Source organism: Chenopodium quinoa, unplaced genomic scaffold (assembly GCF_001683475.1).
Source record: "Chenopodium quinoa cultivar QQ74 unplaced genomic scaffold, ASM168347v1, whole genome shotgun sequence".
Taxonomy (NCBI): Eukaryota; Viridiplantae; Streptophyta; class Magnoliopsida; order Caryophyllales; family Amaranthaceae; genus Chenopodium; species Chenopodium quinoa.
The window spans coordinates 2,265,618-2,286,547 of NW_018744626.1; the positions used below are offsets into that span (position 1 = coordinate 2,265,618).

Genomic DNA, 20,930 nt, shown 5'->3' on the forward strand with positions numbered 1-20,930 from the left:
TTCATTACTCTTATCACTACTACCACTATCATTATCACTATCATTATCACTATCATTATTACTATCACTAGTGTCATCTAAAAATACATCGATGTCCTCTTCTTCGTCACTGTCACTGGAGCCAATGCTTTCTTCTTCATCGCTTGAGATAATAAAGTCATCGTCATCATCATCATCACTATCAAGTTCGTAGTCTGGAATGTCATTTGGCGGACAAAGCGTTGCATGTACTTGTCGTGAAGGACCCTGCAAAAACTCTAAATCCACAGCAGATGTTTCCAATATGAAAGGTCCCATAGAGTGTTTTGCTTGAACCACCCTTTTTTTACATTCTTGAGACGTTTCAGTGCCTCGGGGCCATCTGTTGCTTTCGGGAGTTCACACATTCCCAAAGTTCCTCTCCTGACATGATGTGAGGTGGTGAACCTTTTTCGACTTTGTTTTTACAAAATGCGTTTTTAATATTTCGAAAAGGATGATTTGTCGGAAGGAATTGACGATGGCAGTCAAACCAAGAAACCTTACCACCATTTTTGAGCCAAAATGCTTTGCTTTTCTCCATGCAATATGGACAAGCCTTCTTATCGGCTGTGGTCCAACCAGATAACATACCATAAGCCGGGAAGTCACTAACGGTCCATAGGATGGCTGCTCGAAGATTAAAATTTTGTTTTCTCGAAATACCGTAAGTATTTACCCCAACTTCCCACAACTGTTTCAACTCGTGTATGAGCGGCTGCATGTAAACATCCAAGTTGCCCTTAGGGTTTTTAGGACCAGGAACGAGTAACGAAAGAAACATGAACTGTCTTTTCATACACATTGACGGAGGCAAGTTATAAGGGGTCAAAATGACAGGCCAACATGAATATTGTCCCCTAAACTGACCATGTGGAGCAAATCCATCCGTACATAGGCCAAGTCGAACATTATGAGGTTCAGAGGCAAACTCAGGAAAACAACTATCTAGGTGTTTCCACGCTTCACTATCGCTAGGGTGTGCCATTGTGCCTTGAACTCGAGGATTTTTAGCATGCCATGTCATTTCCTCAGAAATGTTTTTAGTTGCAAAAAGCCTTTGCAACCTAGGTGTGATAGGGAAATAAAATAGAACATTCAAAGGTACTAAGCTACCTTTAGAAGTCTTCTTGTATCGGTCGCTGCCACACACCCTACATGTAGATAATTGAGCATCATCTTTCCAAAACAACATACATCCTTTCGGGCATGCATGAATCTTTTCATGGGGCAGCTCTAACCCCTTAACAATTTTCTTGACCTCATAGAATGTCTCGGCCATGTGGTTGTTGTTAGGGATCGCTTCATTAACCAAAGAAGCAAATCCATCAACACATCTGTGCGGCAAATTATACTCACACTTTAGTCTAGTGATTCTAGAAGCCATCTCTAACACAGACAATGAACTCCCTTCGTACAACGGTTGTTCAGAAGCCCTTGACAAATCAAAAATTGGCTTGGCTTGTGCATTAGGCTCCTCCTCTAATGAAACAGGTGGCTCTTCGGAATGGCCTTGATCTTGAGACTGACCAAAGGCATCCAAAACCATTTCACGATATTCATTTGACTCCCTTCTACGAGTTCCTGGAAACCCTTCCCCATTACACATCCACTCGTAGTAATTAGGTAAAAAACCGCTGCGATACAAATGAAGTTTGACCGTATCTGGATCCCAGAGACGTTTGTTTTTGCATTTAAAACATGGACACCTAACTTCATTCGAGTTGCTACTCTCGGGATGATCTTCCACATATTTAAGGAATTCATCTACCCCCTTCAAGAACTCAGGATTAATAGAATTCCCAACCTTCCTTTAGTACATCCAGCTACGTTCTTTTCGTTTCATGATTACAAGTTCTACACAACTAACAGATATGCCATTAATCACATTAGTCATAAAGCACAATATATATTCATTATAGATCAAACTGTTATGGAAATGCAAATGAGAAGAGAAATGATTTCCAAGGGTCCTTATCACTCCAATCTAACCCATCCTTGTACGTTCAATCTCACTAGTGAATGTATGCCAGAATTTCAATTCTATGGAAAATCCGACAGCATCTCCCTACAGTTCCCCGAGTACACAATATAGGCGATTAGAAAAACCTATATATGTACCTAGAGAACATTGTAGAGAAATGACAAACAAGGATCTTCCTTAGAATTAAAACAAAGGAATACATTCACCGCCTAAGTGAGAATAAACGTACAAGGACAGTCCCAACCGGGGACTATTCAAGACATACTCCTAATGTGTATGCCTTGAACGGGTATCTAGGCATATGATTATGCAAATGATTTTTTTAAAGATATTAAAACTAAACTAACATACAAAAAATTATACAAATATATCATAATTAAACTTAACATAAACAGACATATCATAAAACCTTAACATTAATATAAACAAATCAAACCAAACAAAACCAAACTAAACTAACATATCATAATATTAAATATAGTAACATGCATTATAAAAAAATTAAACTTAAGTAAGAAACATTATATTAAACTAAACAAAACTAAACTAGATTATAATGAACTAAAGTAATCTAACATACATCATATTAAACAAAACAAACAAAACGTACCTAAAGTTTCATAATATTAAACTAATCTAATATACTTTAGTAAAACTAAACTAAATTAAACCACATTATATTAAAATAAACTAAACTAAAGTTTCATAATATTAAACTAATCTAATATACTTTAGTAAAACTAAACTAAATTAAACTACATTATATTAAAATAAACTAAACTAACATACTTACAAAAAAGTAAACTACACTAAACTAAACTAACATACTTACAAAAAAAAAAAGTAACTAAACTAAACTAACACACATTATATTAGAATAAACTTAACGAAACTAAGTTATGTTAAACAAAACCAAACCAAACTAACATATATACGTTATATTAGGGTTTGTAATGTGACTAACCTTTAGATCTGCACTTCTTTTTGACAATTAAACCAATTGTACAAATCCTACATACAAAATATTTAAAAAAATAATTAAATTAAATAAATAAGGGTTTATTATTAAAAAAAAAATTAAAAAATTGGGGAAAGGACAACTTACGAACTGCTTCAGCCACGGCAAGGGAAGGGAGGAGGCCGGAGGTTGCGGTTGTGGTGGTCAAGGGAGGCTGCGGTTGTGGTGGTCAAGTCAGATTTGATTTTGTTTAAAAAAAACGAATAAAAAAAAAGAAAACAAAAAACAAAAACAACTTACTGAATTTTAAGGGGGAAGTGGCGTCGCCGGAAACAACCACCACCAGGTGGTTCAGTCACGGGTAGGGGACGGAGGTGCGCCGCATAGGCTGCGTTGTGGTGGTTAAATGTTAGCCGGTGGTGGTTTTTTTGCAAAATAAAAAAAAAAAAACTAATTTACGAAGGCAACACACTTACCTAGACGTGGCGGCGTCGCCGGAAACCACCAGGGTCGTTCTTTCTTCCTCGACGACTCTCTCTTCCTCCTTCTCTTTCTCTTTCTCTTTCTCTTTCTCGCTCTCCTCTCTCTTTCTTTCACCCTTCTTTCTCTCTTTCGTTCTTGGCGGCGAGTGTGCGTCGACTGTCGGTGTCACCGTCGCCGGTTACCGTCGCTGGAGATAACGCGCCGCCCTCTTTCTCTCTCTCCTTCTCTTTTTCTCTCTCCTTCTCTTTCTCTCTCTGCTGCTTCAATTGCTCTTTCCCCCTTTTTTTTTTAGGTCGAGCCAGATTGTTAATTTTCAAAAAAAAAAACCCAAATTTTGCGACGGAAATAAATTCCGTCGTAAACATAAATTTCCAACGGAATATTCCGTCGTAAAGTCGGAATATTCCGTCGGAAATTTATGTTTACGACGGAATTTATTTCCGTCGCAAAATTTACGACGGATACAGCCTCGTAACTCAACTTTTCCGTCGCTAAATTGCGACGAAACAAATTCCGTCGAAAAATGTGAACTTTGCGACGGAAAACGGGGTTCGTCGCAAAAATTCCGCCGCTATTTAGCCTATTTCTAGTAGTGTTCAATATGTCCAGTTTCATCTCAATATCACAAGAAGTTTACAAGCAGCCTTAATCTCTTGCAACTCACATTACACTAATTCACTGCATCAGATTTATTTACTGCTATTGTTGAAAATTCAAAAGCTCATAATTGGTTTATAAAATTGTAGTAATATGCATAACTTGTGTCACTACATTACCCCTTTAGTTTCAACTTCCATGTTTGCCGTAGTAAGTTAAAGCTAGAAATTGACAAATCTAATTGTTGACAACAAGAATTTAATTAGCACTTACAGCCTCTTCTTAATTCAATCCAATTGGATCATATACTTAGAGTAAAAATGTCCTCTCATTTTAAATTCAACTTATAAGAGTATATGATGACTTGCTACGGGTGTGACCCAAAATCAGGACAGTATATGTATTTCATTGACACCAATGGCAATTATAGACTTTATAGCTTCATTTGGTACTAAGTTAAACTCAAGGACAGTTTTGCTGTGGACAAAAAATGGTATAAAATGCACAATATAAACATAGGGGTAGCAAATGACTCTTGGACACCATAATAATGTAATCCAAAGTCTGAAGGAGTTTTTGTTTTGTTTGGACTTTTAAGTTACCGCTTTTATAACCGATCATATAAGCAAATTTCATATTCCAAAAATGATGGTCAATGAGAGTGAGGGATAGCTCAAGTGGTTAGAGCTTCCCTCCCGATTTCAGGAGATCCTGGGATCGATCGATTCTCATCCCCGCCCTCGTGGTTCTCTTAACACCAAAAAAAAAAATGATGGTCAATGCAACTTCACATTTGTATGATTAAGCGGATTGCAATTACTAGTATATCAATTTTCTCTATAAAGAGATCAAACCATACCCCAACCCTCTCAACTCTGGTTGTATCATACTCTATTAGCATCATCATCCAGCAAATGTGAATAGTCAACTAGCCTAGTACAGGGCAAAAAATGAAAATCTTTGAAATTCAAAAGCAACGAAATAAGGTATTTATATACTACCTCTGTTAGTTTTTATGTACAACTTTGGGGTATTATTTGTGAGATATAAAATATTTCAAAGTTGCACATAAAAATTAACGGAGGTAGTATAAACCAATGTGTTGTAAGATATGAGTAACCAAATAACAATACAAACGTTTTTCCAAAAATAAAATACATGAGCATACTAAACTTAGCCCCAGATTAAGAGCATCTCTAATTATTCGCCATTAATTTGAATAAAATCAGTTTCATGGGAAAGATTCTTCCCTTGGTTTCCCTTGTGCAATACTAAGCTCTCCACAAAAGTCTCAAGAGATTTACACCCATCAATATTCAAATGTTGTATAAGATGACTTCTAAAATTATAAGAATACAAGTTAGGACTTCTCTGTACGAAAAATGTATTCTCCTCAACATGGAAAATCTTTGTAAAAGTACTACTTTTAAAAAACTGAAGAGCTGTCAAATTTGAATCTCCATTATACCACAACTGCCATGATTTCTGTCCACCAACCTCTATCAAAACCCATATGCAGGTATGCTCAGATGACATACTGAAAACTGCTATTGACTCACCAAGTACAAAATTAAATTTAACCTTATTTTGTTTCGCAGCATCAGGCAACTCTACAAAGCCAAATTCCTCCAAATCAAAATCAAACGATGCAAGATGAGTCTGTAAGCCAGAAGCAGGATCAGAGCTGTACCAATCAAATCCTATACAGTACATAGAACCTTTTAAATGAATAACATTCCCAAGATAGAAACTTAAAATCCCTTGAATGTGGACATCCAACCTATCTTTAATCCTCCAAAGGTGGTCATTGAGAGAATAAACCGCAATTGAATACTCGGTAGACTTAATAAACCCGATAGCAAGCAGCTTATAATCATTCATAGACGGAACAAAACCCAGCCAATAATGTAAGAAATTATGTTTTATAGAAATAAAAGGCCAAGATGGAATCAACCATAACTTTCGAATAAAGGGATTATACAAACCAATAATATTAACACTAAAGTATCTGATCAAAATCAACCCATAACAACTACCTAAGACAAAGCAATAGTCAGGAATTTTGACAAGCACGTCAATTTTCCCAAGTGTGTCACTGCTATGAATGCTATATCTCTTACCCCAATCTGCGGCTAACAAATAAGTTTGACTGCGATTGTTGTTGTAAATTTGAAGATGAAAAGGAATGAAATCAGAGGAATCAATTAATGAACACCAGGTTTTGCAAACACACCTGAATCTCATTAGGGTTTTTGCCGGCAGCCTGGATAAGATCTCCCTACACAATTCCGTCGGTAAATCCGGTAATTCGTCGTCGGATATTATCTTTGATTCGGCCATTGTAATCAAATTAGGCTAAACTGAGACTGTGATTGATGAATTGAAGAGAGACCAATTGATATGACTCACAAAAAGATAATTATATCATCTAAAAATTTGATTTTATCATCGACACTGTGATTATATTATTTGAAAGGGTCAAATTTTAAATCTACAATAATTTATTGCAGATCAGGTCCATACAAGATCAATTGATTGGGGTAATCCCAACCTAATCTAATATATATACTACCCCGTTAATTATTATGTGCAACAAAGGAATACTCCCTCCGTTTTTTTTTTATATGCATCACTTTCCTTTTATGGGTGTTTTTTTTTATATGCATCACTTCTATATTTAGTAAAGTTATAATATATTTTATTATTTCTCTCTCTTACTTTAAACCCCACTCAAATTATTTTATCATTTCTCTCTCTTCTATGTCCTCACTTAAATAATAAAATATTTATTCTCTCTCACATACTTTTTCTTTCATGGTCTCCATCATACTTTTATTATAATAATTTATTCACCCACTCACAATATTATATTTATCTCCTAAAACTATGTGCATTCCCAAGTGATGCATATAAAAAAAACGGAGGGAGTATTTTATGTCTTATAAATAATACTCCCTCCATCCCTTTTTTACATTTTTGCTTTCCTTTTTGGGTATTCTAAAATTACATTCCTCCTTTTTTTTAGTAAGTATTTTTTTTCCAAATATCTCAAATTATTCCTCTTTTTGTGTTTTGTAATTAATGTGCACTCTTACTTTTCTATTCTCACCCTTATTTTCCCCCTATAAAAATTTACCATTCTTGTGCCTAAATTTAGATGAATATGATTGGTTTTAAATTTTCCCATAAGAACATGTTATTGGTCCTTTTTTTTTTACAAAGGATTGATGACATGGCATCATTTAATATTAATCTATCTTTGTTTTACTCAAATACATCATTTAAAGTTTTGTACTTCCCATTGTGTTTTGTTTTATTGTTATTTGTTTTAGTCTTAATTCCTTAATTCCCGTGTAATTTACAAACAAGAATGTAAAAAAGAGACGGAGGGGTACCCCTTTGTTGCACATAATAGTTAACGGAGGTAGTATAAGGGAGTTCTCCCAATGTTTTAGATAGTTATAATATTATCTTTTGATGTAGGAAAATTTACAAATTGTAACTATTAAAAGTTCGTATTTTGCAAATTGCAGGCATTTAATTTTTTAATTTTTTTTTGCTATTTGCAGCCCAAAAGTTCGTATAAATTGTAAATTGCAGCCCAATTCAACTTTTACATTGATTTACATGTCAAAAAAAAACCTTCGGTTAAAGTTTTAGGGGCCATTTTAGTGCTTAAGAGACCGAATTGAGATCGAAATTAGCAAAAAATAACATTAGCAAAAAAATAACATAAAAAATTATAAACCGGTAAATTGATCGTTTAAAGGCAAATGGGATGGTTCCACCACCCAATGGGACTCCTGGAAGGTATTAGGGATCATGGTAAACATTTCGGAAATTTTTATTTTCGGGCTAATAAAAGTCAAAAATTACAAAATTGAAGGCTAATATCCACGCTTTTTGAGAAATTTTGGAGGTCGGAGCCCGGTGTCGAAAAGTCTTGAAATTCTAGGGGATACATCTCGGGGTCATATAATGTCGTTTGTAGCCTTGATTTAATGTTATAATCAATATATTATTATGTCATAAATGTTCGTCGTAGGCTTGATTTAATGAAATCGATGCAGGTTGTAATAAACCGGTAAATTTGCCGTTTAAAGGCAAATTGGATAGTTCAACCAACCCTATTGGACTTCTAGAGGGTATTAGGAACCATAGTAAAAATTTCGGTAATATTTATTTCCGGCCGAAATAGTCAAAAAAATTGCAAAATTGAAGACTTATTTCCACGCTTTTTGAGAAATTTTGGAGGTTTCGGGACACGGTGTCGAAAAGACTTAAGATTTTAGGAAATACATCTCGGGTTCATATAATGACGTTTGGAACCATATCTGATCATTTTATGTTGTCATAAATGTTCGTGGTTGGCTAGATTTAATGAAATCGGTGCAATTTATAAATCGATAAATAGGTCGTATAAACGCAAATTGGATGGTTCCACCAACCTAATTGGACTCCTAAATGGTATTAGGGATCATGGTAAATATTCCGACAATTATTTTTCTAGGCGAAAAAAGTCTAAAAATTCCAAAAATAAAGGCTAATTATCCACGCTTTTTGAGAAATTTTGGAGGTTTAAGGGCCCGGTATCGAAAAGTCTTGAGATTCTAGGGAATATATCTCAGGGTCATATAATGTCGTTTGGAACCATATATGATTATTATTTGTTGTCATAAATGTTCGTGATAAGCTTGAGTTAATGATATCGGTGCAAGTTGTAAACTAGTAAATTGGTCGTTTAAAGGCAAATAGGATGGTTCCACCCACCGAATTGGATTACCGAAGGGTATTACGGACCATGGTAAACATTCAGAAATTTTATTTCAGGAGAAAAATAGTCAAAATTTTCAAAAATTGAAAGCTTATATCCACGTTTTTGAGAAATTTTTGAGGTTTCAGGTCACGGTGTCGAAAAGCCTGAGATTTTAGGGAATACATTTCGGGATTATATAATGTCGTTTGGAACCATAAATTATCATTATATGTTGTCATAAATGTTCGTGGTAGGCTTGAGTTATTGAAATCGGTGGAAGTTGTAAATCAGTGAATTGGCCGTTTAAAGGAAAATTGGATGGTCCCACCCACCCAATTGAACTCGCGGAGGGTATTAGTGATCATGTTAAACATTTCAGCAATTTTTATTTTTGGGCGAAAAAAGTCGAAAAATTCCAATATTGAAACCTAATAACTACGCTTTTTGAGAAAATTTGGAGATTTTGAAGCCTGGTGTCGATAAGCCTCGAAAATTTAAGGATTACACCTCGGGGTCATATAATGTCGTTTGAAATCATATATAATCATTATATGTTGTCATAAATGTTTGTGGCAGGCTTGAGTTTATGAAATCGGTACAAGTTGTATACCGGTAAATTGGACGATTAAAGGCAAACTGGATGGTTCTATCCCCCCAATTGGACTCCCGGGTGATATTAGGGACCATGGTAAACAATTTGACAATTTTTATTTCCGGGCGAAAAAGTCAAAAAAATTCAAAATTGAAGCTAATATCCACACTTTTTGAGAAATTTTAGAGGTTTCGGGGCCCGGTTTCGAAAAGTCTTTAAATTATAGGGGATATATCACGGGGTCATATAATGTCGTTTAGTACCATATATGATCATTATTTTTTGTCATAAATGTTCGTGGTAGGCTTGAGTTATTGAAATCAGTGCAAGTTGTAAACCGGTAAATTGGTCGTTTAAAGGAAAATTGGATGGTTCCACCCACCCAATTGGAATCTCGGAGGGTATGAGGGACCACGGTAAACATTTCGTCAAATTTTATTTTCGGGTGAAAAAAAATAAAAAAAATTCCAAAATTAATTGAAGTCTAATATTCACGCTTTTTGAGAAATTTTGGAGGTTTGGGGGACCGGTGACGAAAAGACTCGAGATTTTAGGGGATACATCTCGGGGTCATATAATTCCATTTGGAACCATATATAATCATTATATGTTGTCATAAATGTTCGTGGTAGGCTTGAATTAATGAAATCGGTGCAAGTTGTAAATCGGTAAATCGGTCGTTTGAAGGCAAATTGGTTAGTTCCACCGACCCAATTGGACTCTCGAAGGATATTAGGGACCATGGTAAACATTTCGGCAATTTTTATTTCCAGGCGAAAAAAAGCCAAAAAATCTAAAAATTGAAGGCTTTTTGAGAAATTTTGGAGTCTTAAGGGCCCTGGGTCTAAAAGTCTTGAAATTCTAGGAAATACATCTCGTGGTCATATAATGTCTTTTGAACCCATATATGATCATTATTTGTTTTCATCAATGTTCGTGGTAGGATTGAGATAATGAAATCGGTGCAGATTGTAAGCCGGTAAATTGGTCGTTTAAAGGAAAATTGGATGGTTCCACCCACCCAATTGGAATCCCGAGGAGTATTAGGGACCATGGTAAAAATTTCGACAATTTTTTTTTTCCGTGAGAAAAAAAGTCAAAAAATTCCAATTTTGAAGGCTAATATCCATGGTTTTTTAGAAATTTCGAAGGTTTCATGTCCCGGTGTCGAAAAAAAATAAGATTTAAGAGATATATATCGATGTCATATAATGTCGTTTGGAACCAAAAAATTTCATTATATGTTGTCATAAATGTTCGTGGTAGGCTTGAGTGAATGAAATCGATGCAAGTTGTAAACCGATAAATTGGCCGTTTAAAGACAAATTGGATGATTCCACCCACCCAATTGGACTCCCAGAGGGTATTAGGGACCATGGAAAATATTTCGCCAATTTTTATTTCAGGGCGAATAAAAGTCAAAAAATTCTAAAATTGAAGGCTAATATCCACACTTTTTGACAAATTTTTGAAATTTCAGGGCCCGGTGTAGAAAAGGCGTGAGATTTTAGGGGATACACCTTGGAGTCAAATAATTCCGTTGGGAACCATATATGATCACTATATGTTGTCTTAAATGTTCATGGAAGGCTTGAATTAATGAATTCGGTGAAAGTTGTAATTCGGTAAATTGGTCGTTTAAAGGAAATTAAAGTGGATGGTTCCACCGACCCAATTGGACTCCCAGAGGGTATAAGGAACCATGGTAAATATTTCGGCAATTTTTATTTTCAGGCGAAAAAAGTCAAAAAATTCCAAAATTAAAGGCTAATTTCCACACTTTTTGAGAAATTTTGGAGATTTCGAGGCCCGTTGTCGAAAACTCTTGAAATTCTAGGGGATATATCTTGGGGTCATATAATACTGTTTGGAACCATATATGATCATTATTTGTTGTCATAAATGTTCGTGGTAGGCTTGAGTTAACGAAATTGGTGCAAGTTGTATACCGGTAAATTGGTCGTTTAAAGGCAAATTGTATGGTCCCACCCACCCAATTGGACTCCTGGAGTATATTAAATTAGTGACCATTGTAAACATTTCGGAAATTTTTATTTTTCGGGCGAAAAAAAGTAAAAAATTTCCAAAAATTAACACTTATCCGATCCACTTTTTTGAGAAATTTTGGAGGTTACGGGGCCCGATGTCAAAAAGCCTTTAGATTATAAGGGATACATCTCGGAGTCATATAATGCAGTTTGGAACCATATATGATCATAGTATGTTGTCATAAATGTTTGTGGTAGACTTGAGTTAATGAAATCGACGTAAGTTGTAAACCGTTAAATTGGCCGTTTAAAGGCAAATTGGATGATTTCATCCACCCAATTGGACTCCCGGAGGGTATTAGGGACCATGGTAAACATTTCGGAAATTTTTATTTTCGGGCGAATAAAAGTCAAAAAATTCCAAAATTGAAGGCTAATATCCACGCTTTTTGACAAATTTTTGAAATTTCGGGGCCCGGTCTTGAGAAGGCTTGAGATTTTAGGGGATACATCTCGGGGTCATATAATACCGTTGGGAACCATATATGATCATTATATATATGTTGTCTTAAATGTTCGTGGTAGGCTTGAATTAATGAAATCGGTGAAAGTTGTAATTCGGTAAATTAGCCGTTTAAAGGAAAAATGGATGGTTCCACCGACAAATTGGACTCACAGAGGGTATAAGGGACCATGGTAAACATTTCGCCAATTTTTATTTCCGGGCGAAAAAAGCCAAAAAATTCCAAAATTGAAGGCTAATATCTACACTTTTTGAGAAATTTTAGAGATTTCGGGGTCCGGTTTCGAAAAGTCTTGAAATTATATGGGATATATCACGGGGTCATATAATGCCGTTTAGTACCATATATGATCATTATTTGTTGTCATAAATGTTCGTGGTAGGCTTGAGTTATTGAAATCGGTGCAAGTTGTAAACCGTTAAATAGGTCGTTTAAAGGCAAATTAGATGGTTCCACCTTCCAAACTGGAATCTTGGAGGGTATGAGGGACCACGGTAAACATTTCTGCAATTTTTATTTCCGGGCAAAAAAAAAATCAAAAAATTCCAAAATTGAAGTCTAATATTCACACGCATTTTGAGAAATTTTGGAGTTTTCGGGGCCCGTTGACGAAAAGACTTGAGATTTTAGGGGATACATCTCGGGGTCGTATAATGCCATTTGGAACCATATATGATCATTATTTGTTGACATAAAAGTTCGTGGTAGGCTTGTCTTGATGAAATTGGTGCAAGTTGTAAATCGGTAAATTGGTTGTTTAAAGGCAAATTCGATAGTTCCACCCAGTCAATTGGACTCCCGAAGGGTATTAGGGTCCGTGGTAAACATTTCGAAAAATTTTATTCACGGTTCGGTTTAAGTCAATAATTTGAGGGTTATAATCAGGTCGGGTCATTCTCTGGTTTGAGTCGGGTTCGGTTTAAGTCAATAATTTGAGGGTTATAATCAGGTCGGTTCATTCTCGGGTTTGAGTCGGGTTCGGTTCAAGTCAATAATTTGCGGGTTATAATCAAGTTGGGTCATTCTCGGGTTCAAGTCGAGTTCAGTTCAAGTCAATAATTTGCGGGTTATAATCAGGTTTGGTCATTCTCGGATTCAGGTCAGGTTATGTTCAAGTTAATAATTTGTAGGTTACAATCACTCAGGTCGGGTCATCTCCAAGTCAGGTCATATTTGGGTTCAACTAACTATAAATAGATAATTATCATTTTTATCAATCTAATTATTTCCTTTGACTATAATATGTATAGCGAAATACATACTAAGAAACTATAGTTTATAATTTAGGAAGATAATTATCTCCTTTGACCATACAACAAATGTATACTATATTAACTCTTAAATTTGAGAATGATGCTCCTTTCTTTTGCTAGCCTAAACCAACTTGGTCTCCCTTGACAAAATGCTTTGATAAACAATAATAAGCTAAGGTGGTCTAAATTGCATTTAAGGTGATTTGAAATCGGGTCAGGAACAATTTGGGTTGAATTTAGGTCAGGTCAATAACAAGTCGTGTTGATTTCGATTCGGGTTAGTAACAGATCGGGTTGAATTTTTGGGTCTGGTTAGTAATAGGTCTGGTCAATAACAAGTCGGGTTGAATTTAGGTCAGGTGATCCATAACAAGTCGGGTTGATTTCGGGTCGATTTATTAGTAACAGGTTGGGTTAAATTTGGGTCAGGTTAAGAACATGTCGAGTTGAATTCAGATCAGGTTAGTAACTAGTCGGGTTAAATTCGGGTTTTGGCGTGTTAAAACGAGTTTGGGTCAATTCCGGTTCAAGCTGGGTTCGGTTCAGGTCAATAAATTACGAGTTACATTCGGGTCGAGTCATCTCCAGGTCAGTTCATGTTCGCGTTCGGGTCTCACACACTCGGGTCAACTCGGGTCTATTGTTGGTGTCAGGTCGGGTTCGGGTCACCATTTTTTCGGGTTAATATGTGTGGGTTAATAATCGGTTTTGAGTCGTTATTTCGGGTCGGGTCAACTTTTAACAACTCTCCATATTGATAATATTTTTAATCATCAAATTTTTTTTGAAAAAAAAAAAATTATTAATATTTTTTGAAGGTGTAAAAAGTTTCATGTGAATCCAAATCTACTTATTAAAAAGAGATTTGGATCTACTATTTCAGTAAGATCCAATTTAGATCTGATCATTTGTCTTTCTTATTCCATAGGAATCAAACTCTATATTGGGTTTTTTTGGATCAAATTAAATCGGTTAGTGAAATTAGTTTTTAACACCTCCATTATAGTAAAATTGATATAAAAATTGTCGGTTTAGATCGGAACAAAATTAAAAGAGTTTTTAGAGGATAAGGTCAATATGTATTATAACTTACAAGAAAAATGTAAGCCCAAATTTATAGTACGTAGTATTAGGAAAATATTGCATATATAATTTGTATTTGCATGTATTTTACTTTTCATTGGTTCTCTCATTATTAGCCATTTAATCAATGATTTACTTTGGCCCGATAAAAGTTTAACTCTCCTTTCACTCGACTTGCAAGTTGCAACAACCTTAACTTGACCAATAATTAATTCTAGCATGCATTAAGTTTGAAGCAATTGAGTTTAATGCATAAAAAAAACATGTATGCAATGTTTAATGGTAATTTTTATATGAATATAATTTCGAAAAAGTTAAATAGGATCTAATCTAGTAAATTATGTAAGAGAAAGTATTACTACCTCTGTTTTCTTTTTAATTGACACGTATTTCTTTTTAGGAAGTTTTTTTTTTAGTTGACACATTTTATTTTGGGGTAAGTTTTTTACCTTGCATTCACAAGCAACCCCACTTGTTTTATTATTCTCTCTCACTCTCTCTCATCTCCTTAATATATGTACCTAAATCAAACGCGTCAACTAAATAAAAACGGAGGAAGTATTAAAAAAAAAAAAGTGAAAATGGAAATCATGCATTCTGTTGGAAGAAATTCAATCAGATTAATCTTAATACGGAGTATTTTGTATTGTATTTGGTAATGACTTAATGGATGTGAATCTAACAAGACCTGTTATGCCTTTATCCTCTTAATCATAAATCATAAGGCCATGAAAAACAAGTAGGTTGAACAAAAGCTATGGAGAATTGTCCCTGAATAGCACACCTGATATACATATAAAACAGACCAGTATATTTTGTAGTGTACTTATAAATTACATTAACAACATATATTTTGTACTGAGTACTAATTAACAGTCTTGCATGTACTAGGACTGAACTGATACAGGCTATAAATACATCAGCCAAAATATGACTCTTAGCTCTTACATCAGTTACATGTGAGCTTTAGGCATACATTCACAGTCTCACATGTGGGCTTAGGCACGCACCAGCATATTACACCATGGTAGAGCGGCAGTACCAACAGAAAATTAAACTGAGCATTTAGCAACTTCAGGCAATGGGCGCTAATAGTATGCATCTCTGTAAAGAACAAGTAATCCAGTCAGTATCAAATTTTACAGTATGGCAATTTCTTTAAAAAAAAAAAGGTCTATGACAAATTGACAGTTGATAATGGACAAAATGCAGATATTAAATGACAAATGTAACAACCAAAATCTGATAGCAAAGCACAACTATTACAGCTTATGTCATACCAAAAATAACATTAGCACTTGAACAAACAACTGTACAAGGCTTATAGTCCACAGATTTGCAATATGTTGCTTTCAGTGCGCAAAGATATCTACTAAAGAATTCTGTTTCCCCATGAATCCACTTAATTGTAATCTTTATGGGAAAAAAAAAGTGTATGGAAGAAACTAGCAATCACCTATAATCTCTAGGTAGACCATATATCCCCGTTGATCCTCTCCATCCTCCTTTTTATCAACCTGTATGAAGGCTCCTTAAGAAGACAAGGTGAAAACTACTAATGACTCACAGAGGAAGAAGTTTTAGACCTGACTCTAATATCTTTTGCAGCGACTGGCAGTTTCACAAAGCTTATACTTTTTGACATCAGAGTAAATTGGAGAAAAGATGTGTCCCTTGGTTCTAAATACATTAGGTATCATCAAAGAATTGTAAGAATAAGTACCCAACACCATTTTATAGATGCTATTCATGCTAATCAATAACATTTATCCTATCAGAATTTGATGCTCCACATATCACTATTTAGTAGATAAATTACATTGACACAACTGAAACCCCAAAGGAAACAACTGTATAATTATCTGAATACCAGTGAATGAAAAAGACAATGAGGAAGTAGCAAGGACTTTCCCATGCAGGGGTTCTACAGTCTTGTATCATCCTCTCAAAGTCTCAGGTTGGCTTCTATATAGGCATCGGTCCAAAATAGTGCAAAGAAAAAAAAAAGTATGAAAATATGAATTATAGATTATTCATAATATGAGCAGCTTTCCTATGCACATCACGCACAGCTTAAACATGCAATGGCAAGCAGATGTGTGTTACAATTGTTTACTTTAATTTTACAATTCACAGAAATGTAATCTAAGGAATCAATTACAGTCTAGAAAACTTCATGTTTAACACACACACATTTGAAAATTTCACTGGCAACCCTGACAGACCTTCCTCCAAAACTTCATGGTTTTACATGTCTACCTAAAAGTATTCACCAGATGCTTCCTCTTCCAGTTCCTTGTTTTGACTACTAGACTATTTTGGAAACATTTGGGATCTGCTTATTGTGGTAAAGTGTTGCTATTTTCACGTTTCTTATTTTGGTATGGAGATAAACATGTTTAGAACTTGGGAGTTTCAACAGAATCAAAGCTTAAGACAAAATCCGCAAATAATTAAGATCATATATAAAAACTGTTAATCTAAGATACACCAGGGGTTTTCATTCACTCGTAATACTCCAAAGCACTATGTGCTAGGTGGGTGATCAAGACTCCAGAGTGAAGACTGATGGGTGAAGATCATACTTAGCATGTCACTAGCATTGACTCAGAATTTGGTATTGATTTTTCAGCACAAACCTCCCACGTTCAATTCTACTAATTAGGATCTAATTTACATTGAGAATGCTAACACCAAGTTACCAACCTAATTTTCACGACAAGAATAGACACAAATGATGACAAACTAATTACCATATTACCTTATGTCACATCATCGTCATCATTACCCCTGCCAACACTATAAATAAACAAAAAATAAAAAGTACAGAGCCCTAAAAGTTACCACTTAATATTAATGCCACATCCACCAGACTGCAACAGATAATAGTATTGTATCATGTACATGAAATTCAAAGCTAAATGCCAACAACCCTTGTATACTTAGTATATAATAACAACAATCACTATATGATTGTGTTAGAAACAAGATAGATCACTATGTTATTTCATATTTCAACAAATATTACACCCTAAACTCCTTAAGACTTGCCATACTAATCACATGAAAATAATCTGTTTAATAGTCAGTCTTCATCAGTTCCATTTGAAGCTTAAGTAGATTTAATTACCAATAATGCAAAAATTTGTTTTAGGAACCTAATATTTTATTAAAGAACTATGTATTTCAACGATATTCCAGTGGATATATTATTGTAAAAAACTACCTTATAAAGCGGAGATTTTGCAAAAAAAAAAAAACTACCTAATGAAAAAAACTACCTTCATTGATGGTTGATGTATAGTATACCAGAGGATGTATCCACTTTATTAACCTTATTTCTTTATTAGGTTTACACATTAACTACACCATCATCAGGTATATGTGATAAAAGGTTATAAGATCTTTATAAGAACAAGTTCAAGAAATCTCTATATAGAACAACAAAGCAAGTCTTCCTAAACAATTCATTTTAAAGCATAACAAAACACAATTAATATATCGCAATGTGTACTTTACAAATTTTAGAAGATGTAAGTGCAAAAAAAAATCACATGATTAAGAACAAGTATTACCTGCTGTGACCTTCCAGAATCAGCCATTATCAACCCTTCATCAATTTCATAGGAAAGATGTGAGAGTCTCATCAAAACCTTTGTGCAAAACCAAGCTTTCTACATACTTCTGGAAAAATATCCAGCTACTCATCATAGTTCTTATTTGGTTGCTTGCAATGTTATAAGACATCGTGACGTGATTGTGAGTGTTGAACAACAAAAACGTATTGCTCTTTTAACCATAGACAATACTTGAACAATCAAACACTTTGGGAGCATCTAAATTCGGATCTCCCTTAAACCACAGCCTCCATGGATTATCTCCGCCATCCTTTTCCAAAACCCATATGCAGCTACTTTCAGATGACATCATTAAAACACCCAAGGACTCACCATGAGCAAAAATAAACCTATTAGCGCCTTCTTTCACAGCATCAGGCAGTTGCATAACACTAAATTCTTCAACATCAAAGTTATACAAGTAGAGTTTCGCATTAGCTTTATGACTTCTATTAATCCAATATACAACCCCTCCACAACAAACTAACCCTCCTTCACTCCTAAACCCCGATACAGCCCAACCTGACTTACTGACCGGATTCGGTTTTTCCCTCCAAAGGTGATCAGTGAATGAGTATACAGCAATCCAAGCATCATCATTAAACCTACGAATACAAGTCTTAATGGCAAGCACCTTATAATCATTACTAGAACGGGAAAATCCAAAAGCATAGGCAACAGAACAACACGCATAAACAATGGGGAATAAACAATGATTTTCTTATACAAGGGTTCCACAATCGAACGGCTTTCCTATTGTATCTCAACAAAATCAATCCATTACAGTTTCCAGAAATTGAATGTGTTTCAGGAAATTCAACAAGATCTGCAATCGTAGTCAATTTGTCACTATTACGAATTGTGAATTTACATCCCTCGCCTACAGATCTTTCAATTGCTATCAGATGATGACCTAATTTTTGGGGATTTTTGTTGTAACGATTAAGATGCAAAGAAATGAAATTGGAGGAGTCAATGAAAGAACACCAGGTTTTACAAACAGACTTGAATTTTAAAAGGGTTTTTGAAGGTAGCCATGTCAAGATCTCCAACAATAATTCCGCCGGCAAATTGTCGTCCCGTGAGAATTCCCCCTCCATTCAACTCAATTCGGCCATTCAACTCATAATTAAGCCAAAGAGATGATGAGCGGTAGAGTTGATACTCTTGGAGAACTAGGCTTTTTTTTTTTTTTTTTGGGAGTACTAGGTATTTCATTCATTTGAGTATTTCGGGGCGATTGGAACGTGAGAACGAGAGTTTAGGGATTAAAATGTGGGAATGAGATTGGGAATTGATGGTTAGGATTCTTGGGAATATAGAAAAATATGACAATACTTTGTTTGGGTAGTGGATGGGAAATAGATGAGAAATAAATAACAAAAATACAAAATTACCATTACTAATATTTCTCTTCTATTTTGTTCATTAATGGCAAAAATGTCAATTCTCACTTATTCTCATTCCCACCCATTTATTACCTACCCTCCGTAGGTAATAAAATGATGGGAATTCACCCCATTTATTCCCAATCCCATTTTACAAATAAGAGATTTTGTTTTATTTGGGATTAAAATTCTCATTCCCACCCTCAATTCCCATTTACCAAACACCCTTTTAAGTAATGGAGTCAATAGTTATTTGACCAAAGTTTGGCACTTTATTTTATTGGGGTGGTTTAATTGGACGGAAACCGCTTACGAGTAATGCTTGATAAACATACCGACAGTGTTATACTATAACTTGGATTTTCTAGTATATATGGGCAAATTTTATTTTTTTTATTAAAACTTATAAGCATCAGTTTTTTTCTTTTTTTTTTTTTTTTTAAGAACACTTATAAGAATCACTTGAGACCTTAGTCTATTTGACCCAAATTTTGGTTTATTGCCCTGGTGCACTAGGGTCAGCTAAATTTATTTAATTGACCAAAAATGTAAAAGTTTTTGGATGTTAAATATTCTCTCCGATACCAATCAAATTCCAACAATTGATTTTGTTTGTAACCAACCTAAACCAACACTTTTGTTTAATTTGTACAAATTATTAATTTTGGGTTTGAGCAATGCTTCAACTCGAATTTGTACCCGATCTATAATGAACTTGAACTCAACCCGATACGCCGACACCTAATTAACGGAACCCCAATTCTACCAAAAGCTGATTGGAATTTGACCCTTGCCTCAAATGTCCACATCTAATTTTCAAAATTGTTCAGACGCCTTGCTTCACATTGTCTAAAAGACTAAGTGTCCACATCTAACTTTCATTACGCCTAAACATTTCATGCCCGACCAATTCACCAATTACATCCTACACTTAAATTTCCAAGTATGACATACACGCATATTATTATTTCTATCTTACTCCTGGAGTACCGTGCACATGGTACTCCAGATTTTATAAATTCATGTTATTTTGATATTAACTTCTTATTATTTCAATTTTTATATATGTTATTTTTAAATAAATGTATGTAATTTTGCCTTTTTTCTCAGTCATCTTCCTCCCATACTCTCTCTTCCTCTCTCAGCTACTCCAACTCAAAATCACACACATTCTCTTCCCTTCTTCATCCAATTTTCTGGGTTTCCCAAAAATCAACCTCTCACTCTCTCTCTCTCTCTCTCTCTCTCTCTCTCTCTCTCTTCCTCTCACTACTTCAATTCTAAATCAAAGACACTTTCTCTCTCCTCTTTTCTTCTTCCAATTTTCTGGGTTTCTTAGAAATTAATTGATTTGAAGCCATTTAAGGGTTCAAATGTGTTCATGTCAAGAAATTTAGTACCTCTTGAAGTGTTCGATTTTCTTTAAACTCAAAGCTGCTAATGTTATTTTGATGTAAAACTTATTATTATTTCAATTTATATACATGTTATTTATAAATAAGTACTTGTTATTTTATAAATTAAAAATAGCATGAATGGAGGCTGAAGTAAATAAGTAAATAACATATTGTTGTAACAAAATAAGTAAATAACACAACATTTAAGCAAAATAACAAAAAATGTACGCAAAATAACTCAAACATATTTGTAAGGAGTACCATGATCCATTGTACTCCAGGAGTATATAAT

General features: G+C 34.6%; 1 protein-coding gene across 1 annotated transcript; it reads right to left on the minus strand.

Annotated features, from left to right (window-relative positions):
• Positions 1-5,240: 5,240 nt before the first annotated feature.
• On the minus strand, positions 5,241-6,380 carry LOC110700880 (putative F-box protein At3g24700). The gene has a single exon (XM_021878463.1). It carries the CDS (start codon positions 6,378-6,380, stop codon positions 5,241-5,243), a length of 1,140 nt encoding a protein of 379 aa, XP_021734155.1.
• Positions 6,381-20,930: the final 14,550 nt, after the last annotated feature.

Excerpts from the sequence above, each read along its gene's own strand:
- LOC110700880 (XM_021878463.1), bottom strand. The coding sequence starts at position 6,380 with ATGGCCGAATCAAAGATAATATCCGACGACGAATTACCGGATTTACCG.